General features: G+C 45.1%; 1 protein-coding gene across 1 annotated transcript; it reads left to right on the top strand.

The window, feature by feature from the left end:
* Window positions 1-1,296: 1,296 nt before the first annotated feature.
* On the top strand, window positions 1,297-16,953 carry LOC139235438 (immunoglobulin alpha-2 heavy chain-like). The gene is given in 8 exon segments (XM_070866555.1): window positions 1,297-1,501; window positions 1,856-1,948; window positions 2,819-2,909; window positions 11,577-11,884; window positions 12,801-12,887; window positions 12,890-13,131; window positions 15,476-15,730; window positions 16,774-16,953. Coding segments are annotated over 8 exon segments (1,461 nt in total).
* Window positions 16,954-17,257: the final 304 nt, after the last annotated feature.

The following is a 17,257-nucleotide window of genomic DNA, read 5'->3' as shown; positions in this document are numbered from 1 at the left end:
GCTGCACGTCTTTAATATTCTCACAGAATTCTGCGCCTGGTCTAAACTAATGTCTCCATTATTCGTGATTAGTAGCCGCGCAGTGTGCAGTGTAATTTGAACTGATTTGGATCGCTGAACAAGCCCTCTCACAGCCCGGCTACCAGTGGGTGGTGAAAGGCCCAGATTGTGATCTGTTTCTGCTGGAGATGAAGCATTTATTCCTGTGATATTCTGTAACATATCACTATGTCCTGATAGACCGTGTTCCTGTTACCCGTGTCTGTTACACATTCTGTCGCTATTAAAGTTAGCTGCAAGGATTTGGATGTCGAGGTTTGCTGATCACATTATCGATTCTGATTCACCAGCTTCTCTCATAAAACGCTGGTCTGAAGCGGGCGGGCCCCAATTTCTTATGTGTCTTCGTCAACTCACTCCTTAATCATCAGACAAGCGGACTTATTTTACAGCTAAATTTACAAACGGCTGTCTTCGAGTCACAGACTCAGGGGCAGTTAGTGAAATGCAGTGAGAGACAATTGTATAATGTGAGGAGTATGATCTCATCTCCAGAACAAAAGTGTAGCTTCAGCCAAGTACACTGTAAATCGAATCACATTACCCATCTACCGCACTCGGGTACATAGAGTGATATCAATTCAGATTATAGGGGATACTTTACTGGTACAGTTGCATGGATAGATAGCGGGAGATGTAAAAGCACAAACTGGCCGTGTCTTTAGATCCTGATAATGTAATTCAATCTCAAAGATTTACATCCCCTGTGAAAGAGTGAGGAATAAAGGGATTTAATTTACAGTCCAGATGTGAGTCCATTCTGTTGGTGATGTGGAAAGAGTGACGTGGATCCAGAAACCGCTTCTATCAGGGAATCAATGGGTGGCGCCTTTAACCTCGCCCCCATCTCCCGGGTATTTAGCTGCCGGCCACTGGGAGCGCAATACAACAGTCTGGGAGTGGGTTTGCTCTGTGAGTTCTTGCCGGAACCAGTCACCACACATTGCCAGGAGGATGAGGTCGGCGATTGCTTTCGTTCTGTTGCTGGCTTTACTTTCCCGTGATTATTTTTTTTGTCCAATTCTCTCATTGTTACTGTCTCAGTGATAGTCTCTCTATGGAATTTTACAGAGTCAGGAATCATTTCTCGAGGATTGATCCTCGGGGTATTTTGATTATTTTTACAGGTGTCCAGTCGGATGTGGTGTTGACTCAGCCCGAGGCAAAGACCAGGATTTCCTGAGGCTCCCTGAGACTGACCTGTAAAACAGCGGGTTCGATCTTCGCGGCTATGGCATGAACTGGGTCCGCCAGGTTCCCGCACAGCAGCTGGAGTGGCTGGTTTACTACTACATTCCAGCGAGCAACAATAACGTCCCAGGGATTGAGAGCCTATTTACTGCATCCAAAGACACTTCAAACAACATCTTCACGTTGGACATGAAGAACATGAGGAGCGAAGACACCGCCATCTATTACTGTGCAAGGAAGGACTACGGGAGTGGGTCACAGTGCAATACAGAGCGAGCTCTCCATACAAAAACCCCATACAGGGAGTTTGCTCAAACCTGCGACCATTACCACGCCTGGAGCGTCGAAGGAACTGAGGCTTAAATAAAAATAATTAGAAATAAGTTATATATATATATATATATATATATTTAAATGTATAACTGTTTTCTTCTTTATTACTATTGATTGCCATGTTGAACATGCACAGATGCTTCAGAAGTATTCCAATCATTTTTGTAAATATAATGAACGGTACAAAATGAAATATCTCGCTGATTCACTCTTACGATAGTCGGAATCGGGTTTTTAGAGCTGGGTGGAATTTAATCTCTGTATTTTACAGTTAACAGTCCGCCGGAGTATTTGACACAACGTGTCTCACTCTGTTACGCAATTGGCTACTGGGGACAAGGGGCCATGGTGACGGTGACTGCAGGTAAGGAGCATTCACTGATTCAGTAACACTTGTATTTGTGTCTTTATTTTATATTTCTGTTTATTTTAATAATTATTTCGTTCACTGAAACTTGGGTCCGGTGGATTTTGTTTTGAGATTTTTTGCAATTATCAATGTGATTCTGCTGCAAAGTGATTATAGAATTCAACTGTTTCTCCACAGAAAATGTTGTTGATGTGATTTGGTATTTATTTGCTGATGAGACTGTGTGTCGAGGTTACTTTAAATACCTTATGATTATTACACTGTTTGACGTTTCTGCAAAGTTTAATCTTGGTGACCTCTGATTGCTGCAGTTTTTCTGATCGAATGCAAACATTGTGTTTGAATGTGTTTAAAAGAACATTGTAGGCACAAAACAGAAAGCTTCGAGGTCAGTAAATAACCTTAAGGTCTTTTAAGTTTTTTCATGAAAATTACATTGTCATCTACTGACCGAATGTTCCCGAATGATCAGATTCAATACGTGAGTTGTAATTAAGAACTGAAAAATTAACATATTTCCAGCTGGAACACATTTTAATTAACATTATTATAGCGTAGTAACATCACCAATTATTATTGAAATACGCTATAATATTAAAATTAATGTATTTAACATGATCCGTCCAATCACAATTCTCTGTCAGTATTTTATATTTCTGTTGAATTCAATCTTTCGTTATTTCAGTGTTAGGCGGGTTTGGTGATTGTGTAATGAGATTTTTTGCAATGATACATTTGATTCTGCTGAAAGGGTTTATAGAATTACGGATCTGCTCCATGAAAGGTTCTGTCGAGGGATTCCGCCCCTCAGCGATGTGATTTAGTGTTGATCTGCTGAGGAGAGTTTGTGCCTGTGTTACTCAGAATACCTAGAATTTGTGAAACTGTTTGGCGTTTCTACAATGTTTAATATCGGTGAGAGCAGCAGGTTTCTGATCGAATCCAAATACGATATGTATTTTGAAACTGTTTGAAAACAGTCGGTAGGCAAAGAACAGGACGGGTTTAGACATCAGAAATTATTGAAAAGTATTTTAACATCACAATTATTGAAGTGATAATTATATATTCAACTATTAATCTATGTTGACGATGCTGGTATATTAATATGTGAAATGTAACTAGTTGCCATCTACATAATTAACTTATTCAGGTTGTCGTTGGATTAAATTACTATTAACCAACCGATTATAATGCAATAATATCTCTGAATGTTATTCAAATATGCTATAAGTCCAATGTTCATTTACTTAATATTATTCGCCTTCAAAAATCCTGCTCTACACTGGGCACCATTAAGGGAAGCAGAAACTTTTAGAGGCTGGATACAGTTATTAATTATGCCTGCAATTATTTCATTAACAACATACTGATTCCACCGCTGTGTTCAGTTTGAGTCGGGAGTTCAATTACTTGCTACCTCCTGTTTACACAGATGAATGACTGAGTGCAATTAATTATAACTTAAAGCCGTGTTGCAAATTCCATTTTGTCAATTTAATATATCTGCCGAGGTATGACATTCTCACTGTGTAGCAGAAATTTGTTATTGAATCAATATTGTGTGTTGTTTGATAGAATTATCACTAAGTTAATCTTGAACACTTTGCAAGAACAAAAGCTGAGAGACAGGCGTCGCTGGCAGTCAAAGAATTGTTCATGTAATTATATTGAAATTCAAGGCAGGTTCCGACTGCGTATGGCTGGAGACAGCAAATAATCCATTGAAATTCAAGCAGATTAATTTACTTACAAAAGGTTCATCTCATTTTGAATTTAAAACAAAATCCTATCTCCCAAAACGCTGCTGTATGCGGAATAGAACGGTAGACAAAGCACAAATCATATCTGAGAGCTATGTTTAATTCTTATTAATATTAAATTGATGAACAATGTCTCTCCTCCATTTGCTCATTCAGTTTCAGTGCCCCAGATGGTCTGAATGAATTGTTATCCTCTAGTTTTACACTGACCATTCTGGAAACTATTTTCAAGAAGTAGCAGAATATATATAATCATTAACTTATGGGCATTTTGTGAATAACTGGAGTGTTCAGCCATGAACTCATTGAATGGCGGTGGAGGCGCGAAGGGCCGAATGGCCTACTCCTGCAGCTACTTTCTATGTTTCTATGAACTTTAAAAGATTGTCTGTGTTATTAAGTAGCGGAGGCTCTACTACTGACTGCAAACTGCAAGGATGGATTTTAATTAATAAAACCATTTTTGGGGTTTAAGATTGAGGAGAATATTTCAGCTCGAGATTCCAGCATTAGTAAACAAGCGGTTTACAGCCCATCGGAGTTGTGACCCCGGCTGGACAGAGAACTATTTAAATTAGTCCACCCCCAAATCCATCATGTGAAATGTTCTCTGCGAATAGACGCAGTTTATGCTATATTAGAAACATGCAGATTTTAAAAAGGTGTCGGTCGAGAGCGGGACAATAGTTGAACTGCGTGATTATTGTCAATTATTCAAGTTTGATTCCATTTAAGTAAAAATAAGGTATATTTCTGAGTAGCTATGTATTAATATGCTGCTTAATATTTTAATATTGATTAATTGTTATGGTAAGTTAAGTAAACCATAATATATCACAAGTTATCAGGCAGAAAAGGTTTTAGAATTATTAATAATTACTTGTATTTGTATGGCTGAAATTCAAGCACATTAATTTAATTTCAAAAGTTCCAGGTAGGTATGCTTCTGAGGAGGAAGGGCCAGACTGGCACTCAGATTATTTTCAATATTCAGCTAACATGAACATTAAATTAGAATGTAACATCAGTGCTAATTCATTAAAACATAAGCGAGCCCTTACAATTGTGTTGCATACTGGTCAGTATTACAATTATTGCAAAATTTCATGCGTTGGAGATAATGTTTAATTCATTCATAAATTAATTTAGAAAACAATGCATTGATAACTCGGCTGTGCTGAGTTCGACAAGGTGTCGCTGCAGATTTTAGTGAATTAATTTCCTGTTTTGCCACGATGATTTTACAGTTTATATTTACTGATGAAAACATATAAAATCAGTGGGTGATTAGGTATCACTGGATATGTCTCCTGGATTGTGACATTCTTTCTCTGTCACCGAGACCCGTGTGACAGGCAGAAAATTCCCGTGGAATGTGAATTATTTACAGATACTTGCTTTCAGGGAAGTTAATCTTTACACGGTTTACAAGATAGTTGACAGAGATGGGGAAATGGCTGGATGTTGAAGAGTCTCTCAAATTAATATCAGATTAATTTCAAAGAATCTGCAGCGTTGAGGTGGTTGGAAATTGACAAGAAATAAACTAGAAATCAAACAGCTTCATTGAAATTAACAGATTGAACTGGTCTCTCTCTGCCTAGAGCACCCTTGTTGCACCGTTTGTGTCTGTTCTGTTTCTGTGCGCCTGCTCACTGGGTGAGAATCAGGAGTCCTCCTCACGGGTTGTAAACCTTCTGGGTTGTGATCCTGTATTGCGGGCAGTGTCACTTAATTCAGTTATTTAAGAAACTGGTATATGTGAGAAACGGGAAAGATTGACTTTAAGGTTGAGGAGTCGCCGTAGAGATGAGATCAGTAATCCACTTTGTGACAGTCAGAAGGAGCAGTTCTGAAACACCACGGGGAGACAGTCGAAGGAGCTTTAATCAGTTTCTAACCCGGTTGTACCTGCCCTGACAGTGTTTGATATGACAGCTTTACTCTGCAACTAACCCGTGCGTTATCTTTTCTGGCAATGCTTGATGGGACATTGCAGAGATAGCTTTAATCAGTCTTTAACCTTTTCTTTACAAGGACGTGGAACTTAATTGGGTCCTTCAATATAGAATGATCTTCTATTTAATCAGAGCTTTGGAGGGGTGGTGCGCTTTAATGGGACAGTGTATTGGAAGCTTTTCATTGTACTCGTCATAATTGTGCTTAATTAATCGGTCAATTTGATAACGCATTTTAAGGGAAGACATTTCGTAGCACATCTCTGCAGTACTTGAGCTGGGAATGTTTGACGGGATAGTATAGATAACATATTACTCTGTGTGCAACACTTGCTATACCTGTCCTGACCCACACGGCAGCATAGCGGGAGCTTTGCTCTCTTATCCGTGATGTATCTGACCTGAGAGTGCTTGGTCAGGCAGTGTTCTCGGCATCGTTATCTGCGACGAACAGATAGCAGATAAACTGCTCGTGCCAGATATATACAATAATTCGTCCCATTGCCCAGATTAAAAAGCGCACATTCTTTGATGTTTATATTCTTTCTGAAAAAATGCCCAATTTTTAATGAGTTATTAATGTTTGAACATTTTGAGCATCAGATTACTAATGAACATGATTGGCCTGATCCTCAGCTCACTTTCAGAACAAACAGGTTCAGGAAGTGAATAACGCTCCAGAAAGCAGCGCCTGTTCTGATCTGATGGGAGGTTACAAGTTATTTCCACAATTAAAATAGAGAATATCGAGACTCCCACTTCAAATAACCGTCATGGGGACCTCATGTTTAGAAAGATTATGTTGTCCAATTCTTCCTGAGAAGGTTAAAGGCAGGGACAAACTGTGACGAGATGCAGCTATTGGCCTGGGTCACAACACAAGGCACACAGTCACTGAGCTGCAATTCTGTGAAACATTTAAAGAGAGAGAGTCAACCTGCAATAAGTCGTCATTCGCAATGAATTTAAGCCTTTCTAATAGCATGTGATTGACTAATTTGCGTCAGATTTATAAGATCCCTTTATTTTAAATATCCTCTTTTATTATAACGAACAATAAAAATAGATCTGGTATAGGTGTCCAAAATATGAAGTGTTTCCTTCCATGAAATCTAGAAGAACTATTCCCACTGACTCGTGTAGACTGATAGCATCTCACAGCATTGGAAGAGGCCATTCAGGCATCGTGCCTGTGCCGGCTCTGAAAGGCTGTCCAATTTAGTCCAACTCCCCAGAGTTTACATTGTAAACGTGCAAATGAGTCCTCCTGACCTTCTGGAGATACTGCCTTGTGCATTCCTGAAATTACCAACCCTCTGTGTGAAAAAAATCACCTTAATTTCACCTTCTGATCTTTTCACAATTATTTTAAAACGGCGACATTTGGTAACCCACCTACTTTCCAGCGGAACAATTTCTCCCGACTTAGTATATCAAAACCTGACATAATGTTGAATATCTCTCTTAGGTCTCCTCTTAACCTCTGCTCTAAGGAGAATATTCTAGCTTCTCCAATCTCTCCACATAACTGAAGAACCCATCCCTGGCATCATCCAGGTAAAAGTCTCCCCTCTACGCTCCCCAAGGGCTTGACATCCTTCCTACATTGTGGTGACAAAATTGTACGCAATAGTCCAGCTGAGGCCTAACACGTGATCTGTAAGCTTAGCATAACCGCCTTGTTTTTGTAGTCAATGCCCCATTTACAAAGTCAAGTATCCCATAAGCTTTCCTAACAGCCTTACCAGTTTGCCCTGCCCTCTTCAAAGATTTGTGAATATGTACATCCAGATCTCTCTATTCGTGCATCCCCTCAAAACAATACTATTTAGATAATACTGCCTCTCCAACTTCCACCCAATGTGTATCGCTTCTCAATGATTCGCATTTAATTGCAATTGCCATGTCCCAGCCTATTTTACTGGTCCATCTGTCTCCTCATGGACTCTGCTGCTATCATGCTCACTATTGGCTGCGTTGCCAGGTTTTGCATCATTTTTGAACTTCGAAATTGTATTCCCTGTAACCAAGTCCATGTCATTGTTATATAACATGAACAACAATGGGAATTTAAACGGGCCATTTAAGAAGTAAACTTCAAATTAACCGGATTTTGGAATGGTATTTTATTCGGATTATTAATTGAGTGGCAGGAAGCAGGCTACTCAAGAGACATGCATATAATTGGATGGAATAGAGCTCATATCACAGTGCGCTGAAGGACATCGCTCTCACTCAAATGCTGAGAAAATAAGGAAGACATTCGACTCAATCGCGGTTCATTTACAACTTGCATCTTAGAAACTAGACTATGGAAATGCTACCTGTTGAATTATGTGGTAGGCAAGTTTGAAGGGTATTTTGCTAACGTCCTAAGCAGGAATTCCGCTGCTCCTTTGAAGTGCAGTCACTGTTGTTTTGTAGGGATACACCACAGGCAATGTGCACAGAGCAAATTTCCCCAAACTGCAATTAAATAAAGGACAAGAAATGGTGCTCATTGAGAAATAAATGCAGGCCGAAATAACAGGAACACGTCTCTGTTCTGCTATTGCATGATCCAATGAAGGCTTCTTTATTGACGAGTTGTGTAAAGGTTCTTGTTGTGTAATGTGATAGAGCTCGGTGATAGAGTGGTGCGTTGCTGACCAGCGCATTGACAGGTGCTTACGATAGAACTGACAGAAGCTCAAATGCCCGTGTAGCCTTTGATGGAGAAATGGTGGAATTAGTTTATTCTGCAGTCAAATTTCGATTTGTTTATTTATATTATAAGCACGGATTACAGAGTCTAACTTGTTCAATGGGCCATTCCTTCCCAGTAACACCGTCTCCCCCATCCTCTGCGCCCTGCTCTCCTCCTGTGAACAACCCAGCACCGATGGCTCCATCACGTAGGGCTGTTTGGTGATGGGCGACTCCTGTGACATCATCAGCCTTTTCTGGGAGGAAGATAAAGAGCCGATCACCACTGGATTGAAGACCTACCCGTCATTGCTCAAAAAGAATTGAACCAACACCCTGAGCAGCCAGTTAACCATCACCGAGTCCGAGGTGGGGAGCAGCACAATCTGCTGCGAAGTTCGACGTGGTGGGTCGCTGTGGAACATCACAATGTCAGGTTAATGATGTGGGATACAGGGCAAACTGTGATAAGGTGAGAATTTATGTTCAACTTGTATAGAAACTTGGTTAGACAACACTTAGAGTACTGTGCATAGTTCTGGTCTCCATATAATACTTAGAATACTGTGCACAGTTCTAGTTTCCTTATCACATTTAGGATCTTGTTTACAATTCTGGTTTCCATCTCATACTTAGAATACTGTGTAAAGTTCTGTTCTCCATATCATACTTAGAATAATATGCACAGCTCTGCTCTCCATATCACACTTAGAATACTGTGCATGGTTCTGGTCCCCATATCGCACTTACAATATTATGCACAGTTCTGGTCTGCATATTACACTGAGTATACTGCGCACAATTTTGCTCTCTGCAAATGCCAGGTTAGTGCGGATCTGACAGCAAAGAACTTGTTAAAATATAAGGACACTTTGCCTTTCTTAATCATTTATTTTGCAAGCAATGTCAATAAAATGCCTTCTAGTGAACGTCCTGAACGGATCATCGTTCCTCCAATTGTTCTCCTCTTGCTAAGCTCCACTGAACAAATCATCTGCAGCAGATATGCAAGCGCCATGTGTTCAAATATCGAATTAAGGCCAAAGTCACTGACCGTGAATTGGCTGAAGAGTGGACAACTCCTGGATTCGGGCTTCATCACCTCTCCCGCCTATTAGATGAACGGAAACGTTTTGACGGCCAGTCGTCTGCCACTCCCCGACAGGGAATGGTTCACCGGCTCGGTCTACACCTGCCAGGTCACTCATGAAGGGGGCACACAAAGCCGTAACTTCACCAGATCTCAGGGTTAGAGGCACAATCCAGCGAAGTTCCAGACCATTCTGAGCGCTGATCTCAGTCAGAACTTTGATTGAAATTTGTAGAAAGCAGAAGAATATTCCTAATTCCCAATCATGCAGTTTGTGTATTCTTGTGATAAAATTTTGCCTTTATACAGCGCCTTCAGCGGTCACAGACTGAACCAAAGCGCTTGCCAGGCAATGAATTAAGTTGTGAAATGTGGTCACATTTGTAATGTACAAAGTGCGGCAGTCATTTAGTGCTCAACAAGCTCCCACAAACAGCAGTGTGATAACGACCATTTTTTTTGTTTAGTGTTATTTCTTGAGGGATTAATATTCCCAGGCCACCAGGGAGAACTCCTCTGCTTTTCATTGAAATATTTCCAGGGGAACTTTTACCTCCACCTGAGAGGCTAGACGGATTCTTGTTTTAACACATGATCCGAAATACGGCACCTCCGACAATGCACCACGCCCCCAGTACTGCACTGAGAGACTCAGCTTACATATTGTGATCACATATCTGGAGTGGGACTTCAACCCACGATCTTTTGGTTCAGGATTCCTCATTGCTCAGGATTTATTAACCTCGCCAAAGAAGCTTTCCCTTGTTCTGGTGTCAGGCAGTGAGTGAAGTGTCCTTAGTCTCAGGTATATCCTGAGTTAGCTGATCATACGGAATGGCAATAGGAGTCTGGAATCCTTCACTGCGAACTGTCCAGGAACCCACTGCAAGAATGGGCATCTACCCTATTCAGAGTACTGAGCCGAATTCTGGGCTCCGCACCTGAGGAAGGATATACGTGGAGGTGCTAAACTGCAGGTTTACCCGTATTATACCGGGGCTAATAATGTAAAATGATCAGGTGGTGAGAATAGAACGTTAAGAGATGGTCCAATTGACGTGTTTAAGTTGATAAATGGAATTGTATCGAGTAGATATAGAAACATTTATTTAGTTTGATGGGAGAGTCCAGAACAAGTAGCAGAACCTTAACATTAGAGTTAGGCCGTGCAGAGGTGATGTAAGAAAGGATTTTCTAACAGGAAGAATATTGCAATTCGGGATTTACCTCCCCAAAAGCTGCTGACACTTGCTTTCAATTGAAAAGTTGAAAACTGAAATTGATAGATTTTTGTTCGGCAAGGTTATCATGGGTTACATAACCAAGGCGTGAAGATGGTGTTGAGTGTTGATCAGCCATGATCTAACTGGATGGCGGGACAGGATGGATGGGCTGAATGGCCTTCTCCTGTTCCTATGTTGCTATTAATGCCCTGAGGTCATAGTGCTTTCTGAATCTCTCTCACCAGACATGATAAATGTTCAGTAATTACAGATATTAACAAACTACCTCACATCATTATAAATGATGCCCCACCACAAAAGATTCCTTGTAACTCCATTCTCCGGACCTTGCACTTCTCCTCTGACGGGGTTTGTGACTGGTTCCTGCACATTTTCATCGCAACAAAAATAGCAGCAAAAGACTAGAAACTTAACTTTGTTTCCTGTTGTCCCATAAATCCTGAAATTAATTTGACACTGGTTTTGAATCAGTATAATGCTGGTGTAGACCTCTTGAACTTGGGGCTATTCGGGCTTCAGCTATTATAACCAGTGGAGATGCACTTGGGTGCAAGAATCTATAGACAGGCATAAAGGAGCAAGGGATTTCAGGAAGAGCGCTATTCAGTGCCTATCACAATTGTGTCCCAATGTATTCCCATTTTACGCCAGGTATTTTCTTCACAGCCCATTACAGGTGGCTCTGCTCAAATACACAGGAAATATTACAGACCTCCCGGAATCGTTGCCAATTCATTGTCCTTCCATAACGATGGTGTTCAAGCAATAGCGAGAGGTTGATATCTCAAAAGTGAGTTATTCCCCTTGAAAGAGTTAAGGCTAATTATTGGTGTCCTGATTCTGAAGATTCGGCTTTTCCTGACTTTCATTCCTGTTTCGCAGTGGATGTCCCATGCAGCGATTAAAAATCACTCTTCGCCCACCGTCACTGGAACAGGTTTTACTGGAGGCGACGGTGACCTTAACGTGCGTTGTGTCTGACGCTCCTTATGGGCTCACCGTGACCTGGACCCGAAAAAACGAGACTTTGAAATCAGAGATTGCCGTCCAACCCGGAGAGGATCCCAACATGGTGATCAGCAACTTAAACATCTCGACACAAGACTGGCTGAGTGGGGATAAGTTCTACTGCGTGGTGAGCCATCAGGATATGCCGACTCCTCTCAGAGATTCCATCCACAAGGAAAAGGGTGAGCGGGGAGACTGTTGCAATAAGTGAGACACTGCGACAATTTCGATGCGTGTGCAAGGGCCAATTGATTATATAAAGTGTTTAATGGCTACTCTGATCATTCAGGTTGGTATTTCCACCAACTCAGCACTCTGGGACCTGACATTATGTATTTTAGGGGAAACTGGATAAGTCCATGAGCGAGAAAGAAATAGAAGGGTATATTATTAGGTTTAGATGAAGTGGGCTCGGAGGAGGCTTGTGTGGATCATAAACACCGGCATAGACCAGTTAGCCAAATCTCCTCGTTCTGTGCATTAAATTCTTTGTCATTTTCCAGTCCAATGCTTCAAGATTTCAGAGAGAAAGATTACGTTCCCTCGGATAAGGGATGGAAAACCAGAGAGGCAACAGAGGGGAAAAGGAAAGCGTCAAAATTCAACGCTGTGTCCATTTCTCTCACATCTCACCACCGGAAATTGGCTGAATTTAAATGAGGAAGGCGAGTTGTGGGCATTGGTCTCACAGGCCACCAGTGAAAACGGGAGGATTGGAAGCCGAGTGAGGAGGTCGCGGATCGCGGGGGGTGGGTTAGGCAGGGACCCTGGATCCAGGAGGTAGGTTTAAGGGCAATTACCACCTGGGAGCAGCAATCCCCACCTTGCTGTAACTGCTGAGATTTACACAGTGTGTCAAACCGGACCAGCGACTGTTAAACACCAAATGGTGGTTATAATAGAGGATTCAAGTCTCATTTAAATATATTACTCAAATATAATATTACAACTGGAAGTAGGCGAGTTGAGGTAGGGATTCAAATTTTTACCAATTTAACAACCTCCACGCCCAAAACCCGCCCGCTGTATTGGGTTGAAATCCCCCCATTGTCTCTGGAACTATCCAGTTCATTGGCCTTTGTTGTAACTGTTCTACAGCGAAAGATCCGCGGGAACCAGCCGTGTCTGTCCTCCTGCCCTCAGCAGAAGTCTCTGCTCAGAGGTTGGTCAGCCTCACCTGTTTAGTGATAGGTTCTCCCCCCGAAAAATCTTCGTCAAAAAGACCATCAATAACAAACTGGTGGATTACGGCAACTACAAGAACACCGAGGTGATGGCGGAGAACGGTAGCAGCTCCTACTTCATGTACAGCCTGCTATCCATTGCAGCCGAGGAATGGGCCAGCGGCGCCTCTCACTCCTGTGTGGTGGGACATGAAGCGATCCCATTGATAATCACCAACAGAACCGTCAATAAATCCAGTGGTAAAGCATTTCCCTTGTTCTGATGGACGCCTTCATAAGAACATAAGAACATAAGAATTAGGAACAGGTGTAGGCCATCTAGCCTCTCGAGCCTGCGCCGCCATTCAACAAGATCATGGCTGATCTGGCCGTGGACTCAGCTCCACTTACCCGCCCGCTCCCCATAACACTTAATTCCCTTATTGTTTAAAAATCTATCTTTCTGTGAATTGAATACATTCAATGAGCTATCCTCAATTCCTCCCCTTTGCAGATAATTCCACAGATTCACAACTCTGTGGGAGAAGAAATTCCTTCTCAACTCGGTTTTAAATTGGCTCCCCTGAGGCTGTGCCCTCTAGTTCTAGTCTCCCCGAGCAGTGGAAACAACTTCTCTGCTCTATCTTGTCTATGCCTTTCATTGTTTTAAATGTTTCTATCGATCACCCCTCATCCTTCTGAACTCCAACGAGTAAAGACCCAGTCGAGTCAATCTATCATCATAAGGTAACCCTCTCATCTCCTGAATCAGCCTCGTGAATCGTCTCTGTACCCCCTCCAAAGCTAGTATATCCTTCCTTAAGTAAGGTGACCAAAACTGCACGCAGTACTCCAGGTGCGGCCTCACCAATACCCTATATAGTTGCAGAAGGACCTCCCTGCTTTTGTACTCCAACTCTCTGGCAATGAAGGCCAACATTCCATTCGCCTTGCTGATTACCTGTTGCACCTGCAAACTAACATTAATTGCCGGTGCTTTTAGTGTCCCCCTCCCCTTTTATAGGGGGCACTTGGAGAAAAAATATGTTTTTTGCCCCAAAAAACACCCCAAAAAATACCACAAAAAATAAAAGGGCCTGTAAATGTTTGGTGTTTCCCCCAGATCGGGGGGGGGTACGGTTTAATGTTTTTTGTTTACTCCCAAAAAGAGTTTCACGCACAAGGACCAATGATGGAGCTTTGGAGGCGTAGCCTATGCACTTGGAGCCTGGCTGCTGTGAGAGAAGGAACTCCCTGCTTTAGCTTCTGTCTGGAAGGCCTGGAGTGAGCCCTGAGACCAGCCCAGGAACAGGAGATAGGAAGGGGCTTCATTACCATTAATCTAGAGTAAGAGGAGGAGAGCAGAAGACTGCAACACCTTCATTATTTCAACAAAGAGTTGGAAAGATTTGGAAAAAAGAACAACAACTTACCAGTGTGGAAGGAGGGAAAGACTTCTTCAGCCAAAGGTGGGTGTGTTTTGGTGCATTCACCAAAAAGACTTTGTTGTATCGGTGGGGGGAGGAAAGAAGACCAATCGAGGGCCAGAACATCGCGGGGGGTTGTGTGTGTGTGTGGAAGTGTGTGTGGGGGTCTTGCCTACAGCTAGGCCCACACACCACTGAAGCACCCCTCACCCAATTGCCTAGCCTGGGATAGCTGGAGCTACCAGGCTGAAGAAACTGAATCACCCTAATTAACATCGTTGGGAGTGTGTACCTGTGTGGCTCCAGCTACCCCAGGTGAAGACATCTTCTCCCCCCACCCGAAGATCACCCCAAAGACTGTTTTGTTTGCCATCTGGGGAGTGCACCCACCCATTACTGTGAGGGGAGACCTGCCCTTGCAGCCTCCCTCTTTCCCACACCCCATCACTCAGTCTCTCTCTCTGTCTCCCCCCTCTCTCTCTGAGAGCCTTTCCTCCCAATTGGAAAAAAAAGACAAGAACAATTAAGACAACTGAGCAGAGGGAGCAAGGCCCCTCCCCAATTGCAAACTAGGGGAGAGGAGTGCCTCTTTCAGAGCTCCCGCTGTTAAATACTTAAACGAGGCAAGTTAAGACCATTAAGGCATGTGACTTTGGGGTGGGTGTCGCCCTTAAATGGACCCCGTGATGGCGACTCCATCCACGCCGGTGGCAGGGCCAGCTAGGAATTATGCGCAGGCGGCGTCCACATCCACGGCGCCTCCTGCGCCTCCTGCTGCCCTGCCACCATTCAGACTGATAACTAAAAAACACGGGGTCAAGGGCTACACTCACCCCACAATGAGCATTGAGGAGTGCGCGCGGGCGATGGCTGGGGTAGTCGGCCCCTCGGCCATTGTCGCAGCCTCCAAGATGTCTGGGAAGGCCGTGTTCTTCCTGGGGTCGGAGCGACCGGTGTCCCTGGCCCTTGAAAAGGGGCTCACGGTGGGCGGGACGTTCCTGCCAGTGGACCCTCTTAGGCCACCGCGCAGAGGGTCATCATTTCAAACGTCCCGCCCTTTGTACCCGCTGAGCTCCTCCTCCCTCACCTACAACAACTGGGGGAGGTAAGGTCGGGGATCAACCCCATACCGCTCGGCCTCAGGGAGAACAGCCTGCGCCATGTGCTCTCCTTCCGCCGCCAGCTCTTTGTCCGGCAGGCGCGGGAGGAGACGACGGAGGGCAATGTTAATGTGGTGCACGAGGGGACTGCCTGCAGCGAGGTGGTGCATGTTCGCAAGAACTGCCCCGCCAACAAGGCTGCCAAAGCACCGAGGGCGTCCAAGGCTGGCGCCGCCGCCACCCCTCCCCCTAGTAGCGTCCGCTTGCCGGGAGCCGTCGTTGCGCGGGCATCGCCGGAGGCCTTTGTTTTCACGGCCGGAAAGAAGGCGCGGAAGAAGGCGAAGCATCCCCTCGCTGCGCCAAACAACTTGTTTACCGCACTCGGCCAAACCCCGTCACCGGCGAGCGCGGTGTGCCCTGAGCCCGTGCCCGAGCCCTTGACTAGTATCACAGAGGGGTTCGGGCGTGGGCAAGACAAGAAAAAGGGGGGAGTGGAGCGGGAGGCCTCGGCAGATATGGGGGTCTCCCTGCCTCCGCGCACCCCCAGGAAAAAAAGGAGGCGCCGCTCCAATGAGGTGGAGGGAGAACAACATCCCTCCGTGGAGGAGGCGGTGCCCGCCGAGTGTCCCGCGTCCCCCACCAGCGCCCCCAAGCTGCGCTGTAGGCGTGAGGAATCTGTCCCCGGGGAGGGTGAAGCAGTCGAGGCTGCCCAGCCGCTGCCTCCCGGGGATGACGTGGAAGATCTGCCTGTCGTGGGGGGCGTGGGGCCAGCGGAAGAATCCGTAGCCGCCGGGTCGAGCGTCCCGGGGACTGAGGCGGGCGAGGCCGAAAAGGCCGAACCTGAGCCCGCCCAGCCAATACCCAACTTCCCCCGGGATTTGCTCGACTCGGCAGAAGCTGACACTGCAGACAACTGTAATATACATCCATACGCTGGGCCGGGGGGTGGCGGCGGGAGGGGGATGAACAACAACCCTCGCCCCCTACTTTGGAGCTGAGGGACTTGGTGGACCTGGAGAATTTCCTTAACCAGGTCTCTCCGTGTTCCCCGGCTCCTGGGGCGGGGGAGGACCCCCTTCCGCTGTCGCCTCCCGACCCAGCACCACTTTTAAAAGAGCTCAGTGGGGACTCCTCTGCCGACAATCGTGGGGGTGGGATCGGGGCAGAGCCAGGGCCGGATGGAGCGGCCGGGTCTATTGCCGTACCCCGTGCGGTCGACGGGCCGGCTGCTGGCGGCGACCTCCCGGAGGGGGACGGAGACTCGGTGGGGGACGCAGGAGAAGATCTAGAGACCATCGCCAGTGAGGCGGTGGATCTGCTCGCGGCCGCCGCTGAGACCCTCCTCATTCCTGTAAAGAAACTCCGGGACTTTTTGGTCCAGTGCCGCGGTCGCCGCGACCAAGCCCGTCTGGCCCGGGAAAGATGGTCTGAGCCAGTGTTGCTCGTCGCTTCCGTCCACGCCGCAGCTAAAACCATGGCCGCGGGCGGGCCCTTATCAAGGGCGCAAGGGCTTGAGCTGCGCCGGGTCAACGGATTCCTCACTGGGCTGCTGAAGGAGTGAAGGTCAACAAACGACTCCACTCCCCCCCCCACAATAGGTTAGGTAGAGGTTGCACTATGCTTTTGTCATGAAGATAACCATAGCCAGCATCAACATCAACGGCGGCAGAGAGGCACGCCGTAGATTTGACAATTTTTCGCTCATGTGGGAGGGGAAATATGCGGTGTGCTTCCTGCAAGAAACCTACACCGTTCCGGGAGATGAAGCCACGTGGCTCCTGGAATGGCAAGGAGAGGTCCGCATGAGGCACCTCACTACCACTTCTAGTGGGGTGGCCATCTTGTTGGCCCCGCATTTTCAGCCG

This window comes from Pristiophorus japonicus, chromosome 23 (assembly GCF_044704955.1).
Source record: "Pristiophorus japonicus isolate sPriJap1 chromosome 23, sPriJap1.hap1, whole genome shotgun sequence".
NCBI classification, from domain to species: domain Eukaryota; kingdom Metazoa; phylum Chordata; class Chondrichthyes; family Pristiophoridae; genus Pristiophorus; species Pristiophorus japonicus.
The sequence above is the reverse complement of the archived record's forward strand: the minus strand, read 5'-3'. Positions and strand labels throughout refer to the sequence as shown.